General features: G+C 38.2%; 1 protein-coding gene across 1 annotated transcript; it reads right to left on the bottom strand.

The window, feature by feature from the left end:
- Positions 1–4617: 4617 nt before the first annotated feature.
- On the bottom strand, positions 4618–5355 carry LOC131323742 (small polypeptide DEVIL 13-like). The gene has a single exon (XM_058355587.1). The coding sequence runs from the start codon at positions 5304–5306 to the stop codon at positions 4920–4922; it is 387 nt and encodes a 128-aa protein (XP_058211570.1). The 5' UTR covers positions 5307–5355; the 3' UTR covers positions 4618–4919.
- Between the last annotated feature and the right edge of the window lie 8055 nt (positions 5356–13410).

Genomic DNA, 13410 nt, shown 5'->3' with positions numbered 1-13410 from the left:
TCTTTTGTTAATTTGCTTCTTCCCCCCTGGCAATTTTTACGATTTTAAGAGCTGGTTGCGTTTTTGCTACATCCCTAGCTACTAGGGAATTAGGAAGAAGATGTCCTCGGCTTGGAAATATTTTGTTCTTTAGACTTTAGTATCTCCTGTCTACTTTCAGCCATCTCCCCCCTCCCCCCAAGTTTAGGATTGTTTCATTGATAGGAAAAGAAAACAGTATATCAAGAAGGACAAGCATCTCCATAAAAGGGAAATACAAACCATTGCATTATGGGCCGGTTGCGCCAAGTGCCACAAAGTTGTCACTATTTTGAAAACTCGTTATCATCACATCATAACACTCCATACAGCCCCAAAAGGGCCATGGCTAACTTGTATCGTTTTTCGTGAATTCTCTTTCTTATGCAACAATTCATATTTAGCCGCAAGCAATCCAGCCAGCACCCGTTTAAGCACCTCCATTGGTGTAATTTCTTACTATTTTTTAATGATTTCCGTAAGTCATCAAGACATATAGAATCCATGTCCTAGGAGTGCGGTACCGATACGAATGACTGCATTCCACAACTTTCGGTTCTGTTTCCTTTCTAGTATCCAAACCATTTTCATTGTATTTTGCTTGTTAGTGATCAGTTTCCGAGAAAGTCCCGCGACGGGTAAGAAAAGCCTGCAAACAAGTAGGACAAACCAAAGAAAATCGACCTCTCACTGAGTCACTGGAGGTCAAACAAAATAAGAAGAACAATCCTCCAAATGGACGCAGAAAGCTACCATCTGAAAAAGAAAATAAGAAACAACTAGTCAATAACTGGTAACAAGTCACCCGAGTAGTCCACTGAGTCACACCAAGTTACATCGAGTAAAGGATGAACCACACCATCACAGACCATCCTAAGGCCAAGGCTCTGTCTCCGTCAAGACCTCAGCGACCTTGACCTCAAAATCCACCTCTGGCAACCACAAGCCCCACAACAAATAACCACCGGCAACCACAACGGCGAAAATGATCAGTTGTGACAAACCGCCAAACAAGTAGAATCGTTGGAGGAGGAGTGGCAGAGAAAGGCAACTGGCCGGTGTTGGTGGTATGGAGAGGAGGAGGATCGAGGTGATGAAGGAAAAGAGAGAAAACTCCTGGATCTAGGATCAGGAGAGTCAGATCACCTGCGAGGGGCCGGGAGAAGCCCCACCCCAGCTCCCCTCCTGCCACTGCCTAAGGGTTTAAAACCCTAGGGGCCCAGGAGGGGAAGGAGAGAGAGAGAGATTCAAAGGAGTGATATGGCATGCATGGTGCATCTATTTCACTTATGATTAGATTCAAAGGAGTGATAAGGCATGCATGGTGCATTTATTTCACTTATCATCTAACCATCCACCAGAATACAGCATCGTTGTGTGCAGCGTGCCTGATCAATAACATGGATAAAGGGGGATGATGTTGGCACATCACCACATAAAATTTCTAGAATGTTAGGTAGTCCCATCTATATTTTTTTGTCCCTAACTAATCAGATGTCTAAACTACTTGCGTGTAATTCGATTAATCTTAGAATTTTGTAATTAATGACTGAACAATCTTCCAGTCAGAGGTGATGCCAATGTAGAAGCCATGAGGTCGCCGGACACCATGGGAAAAATTGTTACTACTACGGCTAGTAGTGTATAATTCCTGTTTGTCCATCATTTGACAGTTGATCACACCATTAACATGCATTGAATAGGACCCCAGGCCCAACTCATGAGGTAGCAGTAGCATTAGATAATTTTACTAACTTTAAGGTTGCTGAACACACGTGTTGATTTTAGAATGAGAAAATTTTCTTTGCGGATCAGAGGTGCTGTAAACAAGTGTTTATAGCACTCAATCGTGACCTGTCATAATTAAAAACGAATATCAGCCATTGATTACGCAAATAGACGGCTGTGATTGGTTGGTGCTGTTTATAGCACCTCCGTAAATAATACAGTCTCTTTTATAATTTCATTTACTCACTTGAAAGCAAGGATTAATTTATGGTTTTGAATGGGAGAATTATATAGTTCAGAAGCTTTATTTTCCCTTAGAATTAAAGGATTATTCGTTCATTAATGTGAAGTAGTTTCTCTATAGAAAATTACAAATTAGATCGATATGTGAATGACCCCATCTATAATAATTCCTGAAGTCGCCACTACTTCCGTGGCTCAATAATTAGAATGTTTGGCCTTTTTTTTTTTGAAAGGTAAATTTTATTATTATTATTTGAAATTGTTACAAAGACTAACAGGAACAATGAGAACGGCATCATATATCTAAACTAAATAAGAACAATTTTGTGCCCAATCCGAGACCCAAATCCTCGATTGGCAAGAAACCAACCAAAGAAACCAAATGGGACAAGCCCACACGTAAAGGGCCAAAGCCCAAGACACCTATTTGTGCAAGTCCAACCAAAAAGAAAACCTATATATCCCTAATTACAGCAACCAAAACCTTCGCTCCTCCCAAACACGGCAGCCACAACCCACGCCAATGCCTCCAATGACAGCAGCCACCAACGGACCTCCGCCATGCCGTTAGACCAAATCCGATAATACCCAAGAGTGAGACCAATAGGAGATCCACCTCCGAACAAAACCACTCGAACCAAAGCCCCGACCGTTGTCAGTTCCCCATGGAATGTTTGGGCTTCGTCATTAGATTTGACCTTACAAACTCTTAGACAAAAGACCTAATTTCCTTTGGTTGCTGTCTCATGCGCATCCAACCAAACCCCCTAGGCCATAGAGTTGTCCGTCTTTAGTCTTGATGAAGTGGAGTGTGAAAAATGCAGTTAAATAGCTATTTGAACGTTTGTCTGAATTAGCTCCCATCAATATTATATGCTCTTAATGATCTCGTGACTTGTAAAATTGATCAGATGAGGTTGGGGTTTTCACAGGCGTTTAGTACTGCCGATTCAATTGGTTACAAAAGTCGACATTGGCTTGCATTTTGGATGCCTGAATGACGTTAATTGGTATAATTAATAATAATATACTGTATTAATTAGCAGGACAACTAATCCCACAAAGTGTAAGTTATACCCCGCGTGATATTGATAATTTTCTTGCTAGAACCTCACTGTTAGTGCGAAGAATCAAACAGGACGTGTATAAAACCTAGCTAGTAGGCTACTAGAGGTGTACCCGATCATCGATTTCAAGGTTCCAAAATTAGTCAACATATGTACGATTTGGTTTGGACATCCGAATTATTATTATTATTTTTAAAAAAAAAACCCAGCTAGCACAACAAATCGTCAACAATAATTGATTGGGCCTTTGGAGTAACAACACCCCGCAAAACTAAGCAATAAAGATTTTGATGGGCAGAAAATCTCAAGGTAAGCAGATAGAGGCACATGTCGTACATTCCCGATGCAGATCCCTCCATACACAATAGCTAGCTGTAAAAGTAGTTAAGCCTAAAAAGGAATATCTCACTCACTCATCAACACAACTGCATGCTTCAGGGGGGAAAAACAAAGGTGCAGAAAATCATAATGCAACTCACATGCATCATCGAACATAACGGTTTGCTATTATTCAGTGATTCTTGGGGCCGGGGCACTGCCAAAGGATATGCCTAATTAGTTAGGCCCAAATGATCTGTAATTTGTTGAGACTCTTACGTGACAATCCATTATCCACGCAGCTAGTATTTGTGAGGGGAAATATTGAAATAGTTTGGACACAGATGTCTGAATAAAAATCTCGAAATAAATGTATTCACAATTGTTTGATATGTGTAGGTCTTTATTCACATTGCGTGTGGCTCATGTACACGGGGCAGTTTCGGACACATTTTTGATTAAATCCGTGCCCGAACATTACTTTGTTATAATAGTATACATGACAAATTGTGAATAGTGTGGGGTTATTGGCGCCCCAATGAATTAGATCCTTGCCAATTCTTTAAATTGTCTTGTTCAACAATTTAAGGGGTTTTTTTGAGCCCATTTCGATAATCTACACCATTCATTTTGTAGATTCGTCAAGAACGCGAGTCATGGCAGAAATTATGATCATTGGAGATCGATAACTTCAATATCGCAGTTTATTTATCTTGGACTAAAAGGTTTGTGATTTACCTTTTCAATTTTTTTAAGATCAATGATTTTTTGAAAACATACCAATCTACATCCTATCAACATTATTTTTGACATAATCGATATTCTCAACAAGTTCTCAAAAGTAAACGGTTTCACTCAATGTGTTGGGCTCCCATCCAGTTTTCTCAAGTCCATATTGTCCGGTATGTGGACAAGATCAACCAATGACAATCACTTTAAGATCCATGGCTAGATTGTTACCACATAGTCTAACCAAACTCACAATAATAATCATTCTTCTTCTTCTTCTTCTAGCTGAGACTCACACTTCAACAATCACTGTTGTTGAAGTAACCTCTCCCCAACAAAGAACCCGTAGAAGTTTTTGCAGGGGTTTTGAGATCTGATCGAATCTAATCCTCATAAGTATAGTACAGTACATATTTATAACAATTGCAGCCCAATGTTCAACTTTCATTGGAACACACAATTGGATCTAGATAACTTACACACACAGAATTATAAAAAGAAGAAAACAAAAACAAAAACCAAAATTATTACAATCTCTTCCAAACGGGATGGCAGAAAACTCAAATTGGGTCTCAAAACAAATTAACCCAATAGTAGATCCATCTCTCACGAAGAAGAAATCCCTTTTCTTGATATCTCTCTTCGAGAGCCGGTCCTGAGCTAAAAACCAAAGAGGCGGCCAATTTAAGCCGTAAAAAAATTTCAAATTTTAGGAGCCCCGCTTATTTTGGTACCCATGGTAGTCTAGCAAAAAGTTTCAATCTTTAATATTTGCTTTAGGCCCGTGAAAAGTCAGCAACGGACTCTTTCGCTCTGTCAACAAGACTCGCTGTGCCAGCAGACAAGCATGGTGACACAGCGCCTCATGATGTAAAACCTCGCCCTCTGCTCCTTGGCCAAGCTGCTGCACCTTCTCACAAACGCAGAGCACTTTCGTGAAGAAGAATTCCTCCCTGAGAGCAGGGCAGAGTACTTGGAATTACTACAAGAGCTTGTCTGTGAACAACTTCTCGAGAGCGGTGATTTGAACGAATTGGTCCTTTTCAGTGAAGAATTCCTCGAGAGCGGTGGAGATGAAGAGCTCTTTTTGGATACGTTCCCGATCAGATATGGCGATTTGGAAGCAGAGCTCTTCCTGGGAATGCTCGTCATGAAGGAGGATACGGAAGAAGAAGTGGAATAGCTACTGGTGTAATACTCCATTGCTTGGAGAGAGAGAGAGAGAGAGAGAGAGAGAGAGAGAGAGTAGCTAGACCAGAGGTTGAGGTTAGATGCTGTGGGCAGGTTGTATTTATAGCAAATTTTAGGTACAGGGTATTGGGATGAATGTTAAATTTACCAATTGTCTGAAATTCAACAATTTAAAATTTTACTATAAGTCAATACTATTGTAAGTGAAGCTGACGAATGGAGGGGGCGTCCTTTTCTCAAAGGGACAGCACCGTCAAGTGGGGCCCGCTGAAGTCTCGCTTGAAGCCGACATTGCTTCTCACATGCAAAACTATCCTCTTGACAATTTTCTTTGCAATGATTCTTGCCCACTCGTACATTTGTTGGTAACGCTCCTTCCGTCTCATTTTGTTAGTCTCTAATTCCATTTTCACATGGTCCGAAATATTAGTCTTATTTGAAAAGTCAAACGAAAAAGCGTTTAGATTTTCAAAACAACCGTCATAAATGTTTTAAAATAATTTTAAAAGTGAGAATCGAATGACAATAATGGAAATTGAAACTAAATTTTGAAGAAACATGAATTAAATGCATGTCCCTTAAAAAGTTGAAAATCCCAAAAGGGACTGATAATATGGGACGAAAAGAGTAACAACTTTTAATGAGGACATATTGTTTCAAAGCTTAGTAAAGTGTTTCATGTAAGATAGTAACAATAAATTGCACGTTATGGCGAAGGAAAATGATAATATGAAAACTATTTTTGTTAATTCCACAATTAATCTACTGCACGATAAGTTTGTACCTTGCACACGGTCATCATCATATTTCAGTTTTGCGTGTGATTTGGCTTGCTTGTGGGGAGAAAATCACGATAAATCAAAGTCAAAGGGATCCGGCATCATGGCAAATGAAGAATGATAACAATGAGCAGACAGATATGAAGTTCTTTGTAAGCTTTTTATAAAAATTACCACGTCGTTGAATTTAGGGTTTTGAATTAGTTGAGTTGAGTGCAAATTAGTCCGGAGTTTCCGAACATCGAATTATCGAAATAAACAAAAGCCTGAGGCTAATGAAAGACGAAGGGAGGAGGAACATAACATGTACTTGTACAGTATTAATCGATATCCAACGGGTGATCTATACGGTTGACTTAGAGTGTAGGAGTACTATATAAATCAAAATTGTACAATTTGCTCATTCTCAAATTAGGTCAAAGGCGCGACTTTTATTGTTTATGGAACAATAGAAAGTCAACTGTTAGTGCATGGCAGGTTCTGAGTCTTCTGACGTTAATCTCCTCTCCTTTGAGAGAGAGAGAGAGAGAGAGAGAGAGGAGGAGGAGGAGCTAGACAAGGTTAATTGATGTTAGATGCTGTTGGCAAGTTGCATTTATAGAAATTTTAGGGGCAGGGTAATAAAATGAAATGTACATTATGACAAAGGAAAAAGACAATGTCAAAATCATTTTGGCGGTGTCAAAATTTTAATGCATTGTAGTGTTGCATTTTGCGCATGTTACAAATCTTTTACGCACTATAAAATTCGATATTAACAAAAGCAATTTTGTTATTATCGTCATCCTGTGATAAATGAGTATCATCACGGCATTACACTTTCACGTGCGATATCTCTGGCTCACTTGTGGAGAGAAAAACACGATAAATCGAAATCACGGGTATCCGGCCGGTATCATAGTAAATGAAGAGTGATAGTAACATTGAGCAGAAGGTTATTATTCTTTACAAGCTTCTAATAGAATGTTGCATGGTAACACTACAGTCTTAATCGATGTCCAACGGGAGATCTACACACTTAGCTAGATTTTAGGATCTCTATATTAATCAAAATGGTGCAATTTGTTCATAATCAAATTCGGTCAGAGGTGCGACTTTTGTGTTGTTTAAGCACAAGTTGGTCGAGGGGACTTGCAAGTGGGTGTTGACACTGTTTAATTTAGTGTTGGGAGCACATGTCCATGCCTGCTACCAACTGTGTATCAGTGTATGGGCTATTGTGTGCTTCTTTGTCTTTCACATTGCTTCCATGTCACAAGGCCTATCTTCTACATTTTTATAACCGAATGTCCGGGCCAACCTGCGCACATTTCGATTAATTTTACGATCCTAAATTTAACGGCCGGACAAAACTGTTGCGACCCCAAACTTGGGAATGTTTGTCACAATGCCATTGGTTGGTTATGTGTCGTCAAACTTCTTTCCCATCGTCACAACTTTGTGGTACTTGAAGCTCCTATAGAAGATAGATCCATCAAGCCTTTCTTTTTACTAAGTTATTCAAGCCAGATTACATACACCTCAACTAATTATGAGGAATTAACCAATCTCACCACTCACTTGTTAGGGACCCAATTAAAATCTGAACAAAACTTTGAATGAACCGGCCCCAAAAGAGTTGGTATCACTTGAGGAATTTCGAACGTGAAACCTCAAGAGAAAAAAAAAAAACCCGAGTCTTGGGCCTTGAACACAAACCCCTTAGGGTTTATAGATCCTTTAACCCCTTTTATGGAGATTGGGGTTTTTTATGGTGCTCCATACGACAGATACTCTTATCTTTATTTATCGGTTGTAACCTTAATTTCTGAAGAGCCAACGGTCGGACACCCACATGGAATTGTTTGAGGGCAGATTGGGAAAGGTGTGACATGACCAGATTAATTGGAATCATTCAAAAAAGTGTTGAAATTGGAATTCCATTTTGGAGCAGAAAGGTCGGTGGTCAATGAACATCTGTTGGGTGCATGCTTTCGTAAAGGTTGACTGGTTTTTTTGGTAGCCCTGTGAAGTGTACACTCCACAATCATAAACTTAATTAGGGCTCGTTTTATGCTTTTTTGATGAGATAGATTAGGGGTATGCCTAACTAAAGTCAAGTTGGCACCGCATTGCTCTGATCTGATTCCTATGTTAGGCTCATAATTAAACCAAACAAAACTATAACTCTAAATCAATTGGAATGACTTCTAATGATACGCGGGATAGATTCAACATGTGTTAGAGACTTGCTCTTACTCTTCAGGCAACCAAAGCTTTCATAATTATGGTCTAACATAGAGAACCTCAGAAAATTTAACATATTCATCCGATTGGACTACACTTGCGTATGGAGCGCTGAAACTTGTTTCGTCATCAGAAGGGGTTAATTGAGTGAAAGTATGACGACAAGTAAATAGTTTATGTCTTCGAACTCATTGGTTCGACTTCACCGATGTGCAAAAAACTATCGAGGTATAGACTTTTTGTTTGGCCGTCAACATTAAGAGTCAAAATTAGTTGAGGTGTATGTATGTTGTATCGACATGAGTTGAGTTTTGTTTATCCTCCACTTAAGAAGGTGAACATTATCCTGCACTCGACATCCAGTAAAAGAAGAAAAGAAATTGCCTCATCATCTGCAATTTTGTGAAGCCATGCGAGAAATAGAAACCACGCAGTGATCCCTTTAAACCGAAGAAGATAATCAAATACTAGTAGTACACATTGTCTAAATGAAGAGCCCCTAGCAAACTTGACCGTGACTTGAGTCAAACTAGGGAGCGAAAAAGAATCACAGGCACATGCCCCGCCGTCACCTGTCAGTAGGCTTGGATTTTCCAAATAGTTTACCTTATCAAAATTTCAAAAATATATTCGAGTAGAGTGGCTTTTCACTGATTCCACTCATTTAAAATTCACACTACGAAATTCATTCGTGTTTTGGGCTTCTACAGGAAATTGGGGAGTGCGTGCTGACCTCATCCAGGCAGTTCATTTCGATAATGGATGGTTTAAATTTCATCTCAATCATTCATTCGCACATTATTGAGATGAAATTTGAATCGTCCATTATTGAAATTGGACGGTCTGGGTGGGTCAACACACATGTTGTATCCTAAGGGACAGTAGGCTCCCCTGGTAGTTCCAGTGCATGACATGACATCCAGCTTTGGAAATGATTTGGACACAGATGTTCGGATGTTATATAGAGATGTGTTCGTAACAGTTCGATGGATATGAATGTCAAATATATCGTGTGGGATCCTCATGCATGAACGATACCATACTAATCTCTATGTCCAACCATATGTACCTATAGCATTACTCGTCCAACTTAGTTGAACGAAAAAAGCTAAAAATTAAATGGTTGTTTTCACTAACAAAAAACGCTAAAAATTTAACGCATTTTACCATCTCCTTTTCACTAATAAAAAAGTTTCAGCATTTTACCATCTTGTTTCCATTAACAAAAAATTTGTCAAAAAAAAAACTTTTTTTGCTACAATAACTCCACTCATAGACCTATCAACAACTTATTCATTACCGAAAATAACTTAACATTTCTCAACAACTTATTCATTACCGAAAATAACTTGACATTTCTCAACAACTTATTCACTACCGGAAACACCTAACTTCTCAACCACAAATAAAAATCTACAAATTTTTCACTACCGGAAACACCCCTAAGGCTCTGTTTGTTTAGGCGTAAAATGTTTTTCAGTAAAATATTTTACCTATTTTTCAGTGTTTGGTAGTGTAAAAAATGAGGAAAACATTTTACATGTAAAACATTTTTCATTAATTGAATGAAAATAACTTACCCTTAAATCTTCCGTAAGTATTCTCCGAAATGTACCCGTTGCCCTCTACTGCAATTTTCACTACTCAATTTCCTTGATCGTCAGTCTTGACACACGTTCAATTTCAATATTCTCAGACACCCCCCCCGGCGTTTAAACACCCCCCACTATTTTGTCAATTTCTAAAAATATTTTTAAGTGTCAACCAAACATTTTACATCGAAACAAACAAAGCCTAAAAGAGAGATGCTAAGTTGGCCAATGAGCTAAACAGTGAATTGTTAAAAACTTGAGATTGAAAGAAGTATTTAAACTTAGGCCGAGACCCCGTTCCGCTTGACTTTTAGCATTTTTTATCTTTATTCAAATTTTTTCACGTTTGTTAGTTTTGCGTTAAATTTTTGTAGATTATTGATTCGTCAGGCAAAACAGAAAGTAAATTTTTTTTACTTTTACCCAAATATTTTGGGAAATAACTACTTTTTAGTATATATAAAAAAAAAGAGAGACACAAAAGTAACAAATGTGACAAAAATTCAAATAAGAGCAAAACAAGAAAAAGTCCTAAAAATACACCACCTAAGTTTCCTCTATTGTTTTAGAGACTAAGCAGACTAAAGCCCACGAATACACAAATTTCGAGACAAGTTATCCTCATTAACTAAAAGTTCATTGCGCATAAACTACTTGTCTAGCTAGTTGATGGTAAGCAATATATTCAAGGAATATTTAAATATTCATCCTCTTTATCCATATCATGTAAGAATTCATCCCGCCCTTTTTTCATGCTTATGTTTTCATCCTCTTAATGTGTGAATTACATTTCTTATCATTTTTCCTATGATATACATATATTATGTTATATTGATTTCCTAATTTAGTGGGATTGAATTGAATTGTTTTCCCAATTTAGTGGGATTAGATTGAATTGTTTTCCCAATTTAGTAGATTGGATTGGATTATTTTCCTAATTAAGTGGGATTTGATAAATTTAAATATGATTGATAACTACTTCTTTTTTAATCATGGAATGTATTTAAGGAATCAATTTTATTAAGAATATGACATGATAAGTTGACCACATCTTTTCATGTTTTCTTCATTCTTCAAGTTGGCTAATTAGACAACAAAAAGTCATATTTTCCATTGATCTTATTATACGGAACATAGCTAAATTACCATAAAAAAAGAAATAACATGACATATTCAAACCGTTACATGGTTAAAAAGTTAAATTACCATGACATTACATGGTTAAATTACCATGATGATTACAACGTGAACACGATAAATATCTCATAATTCGAACAAATATTTCATGGTAAACGGTTCAAATATGGTTAAATTACCATCCAAACAACTTTCAAAAAAATTCATCTCGTTGCAAGGAAAAATAATGCCTATTTAATTTCCAAGAAAAGGAACTCAACATTGACAATACCAATCGGAAACCCACAAGGATGTAATGTCGAGCGAAAGCGGCAAGGCGGCGATGGTATTGCGTCACTGAGCGCGGTGAATATGGACCAGATCTTTGATCCGATTGCCTCTCTGGGAAGCGGAAGGGTGCAGGGCGGGCACGGTGCGAGTTCTTCGGATAATTCGAAGTTGATGATGAAGGAAGCGTAGGAGAGACTGAAGAAGTTGTTCGTGTACTTCAAAGGAAGGCCGGTTGGTACTCTGGCTACTCTCGATCCCAGCGCTGAGGCTCCCAATTACAATCAGGTAAAAGTATTTTCATTCGTAAACATGTCGCGTGAGATGAATATATATCTGTGAGGATTAGTAGAATATTGAAGGATTGATGACCGATCTGAACGCTGAGGAAAAGGAACGCCGGCGACAGCGCCGGGATCGTCGGAGAGGATGAAGATGATAGTCTAGTGCTAAGGGACGGACAAGATCGGGCCCCGAAACTGATTGTGAACATGCCGTAGCGAAGCGATTGTCTGGAAGGAACGGATCTAGGTGCGGCAGGGAGAGAGTTTTTGGTGGAACAAGATTATGGGGAGTAGGGAATTTATGGGGGAATGATTGGGGGAGGAATTTTCGGGATTGAGGGAGGAAATTTTGGGATTTGACTGCTAATTGTTAAGATTTCATCCTAAAATTCAGCTTTATATATATATATATATTGTAAATGTAAAGAATAGGGCAATTTTGGTACAAAAAATGAGTTGAAGATGGAAACATAACACTTTAAATGATCAGAATGGATTTCTAAGTTAGAAAGATTTTGAGGATGAATCTTTAAGTCTTCCTGTATTCAAGGATCATTTATGAAATCGATTTATCAGGAACAATTTTTGATTGCGTCCAAGCGAGAATATGTTGCATAGAGTGGGTGGGGGTGAAAGCACCATCACTTTTAAGGATTATAATGACGTCGGTTGATCATGTGGAGAGGGAATATAAGCATTTGAAGGTCCACATGCAAACACGTGATGATACATCTACACTAGATTTCATCCCCCCACCTAGATTTCTTTACAGGTCCAAATTCCAATAACCACGTGTTTTTCTACAGAATGGTTCAGTATTATTATCGGAAACATTATTCTATACTCTTGGGCACCTTCACTTGCTGCACTGATGGTCCTGATCATCACGCATTGTTGTGGAACTCAAGAGAAAAAAAATGAACCCTACCGCAACCTGTGGTGGAGAAGGCCTTGGGACACAAAGAAGTCGTATCCCGGGGGCACTGAATAATTACTCGCATTACTGACATTATGTTTTGTTGTCAATTTTGATTTTTTGTTAAATTAGAGTTAAATTTTATTGAATTACTGACAATCAAAATTTGAACAGTATAGACGTTATAATGAAATTTTGGGAAAATTTCAAAATGGCATCTGAACTTTGAACCAAATGTCACAGAGACACCTAAACTTAAGTTTATTTCAATTAAACACTTGTACTAACAAAATTCCTAAATTTAGACACCTGAACTTAAGTTTATTTCAATTAAACACTTGTACTAACAAAATCCTCAAATTTAGACCCCCGCCGTTGTACTCCGTCCAAAAAATTGCTGATATGACATCTCCAACCCGTTTAAGTTGCCCCATTGTACATGTTTCCAACAGGGGACGATGCACCCAAGCGAAACCCATCATTAGAACTTTGCCGAAAAGAAAGAAGAACTGAGTTTGGGCAAAAAAACATGGTTTTGAGAGAAAATGACCTTAACCTAATTGATTTCCCTCCATTTCTCTCTCCAGAAGTCCCCTATTGTTCCACCATCTCCCTCATTTCAACCCTAGAACTGAAGTCTGCCTATGGGTTTCGCTTGGGTGCATCGTCCCTTGTTAGAAACATGTGCAATGATGCAACTTAAACGGGTTGGAGATGCCTTGTCAGTAATTTTTGGGACGGAGTATAACGGCGGAGGTCTAAATTTAGGAATTTTATTAGTACAGGTGTTTAATCGAAATAAACTTAAGTTCAGGTGTCTAAATTTGGAGATTTTGTTAGTACAGATGTTTAATTGAAATAAACTTAAGTTCATGTGTCTCTGTAACATTTGGTGCAAAGTTCAGGTGTCATTTT

The sequence above is a fragment of the Rhododendron vialii genome, chromosome 1a (genome assembly GCF_030253575.1).
Source record: "Rhododendron vialii isolate Sample 1 chromosome 1a, ASM3025357v1".
In the NCBI taxonomy this organism is placed as follows: domain Eukaryota; kingdom Viridiplantae; phylum Streptophyta; class Magnoliopsida; order Ericales; family Ericaceae; genus Rhododendron; species Rhododendron vialii.
Note: the sequence above shows the minus strand (reverse complement) of the source record. Positions and strands in the feature narration are given on the sequence as shown.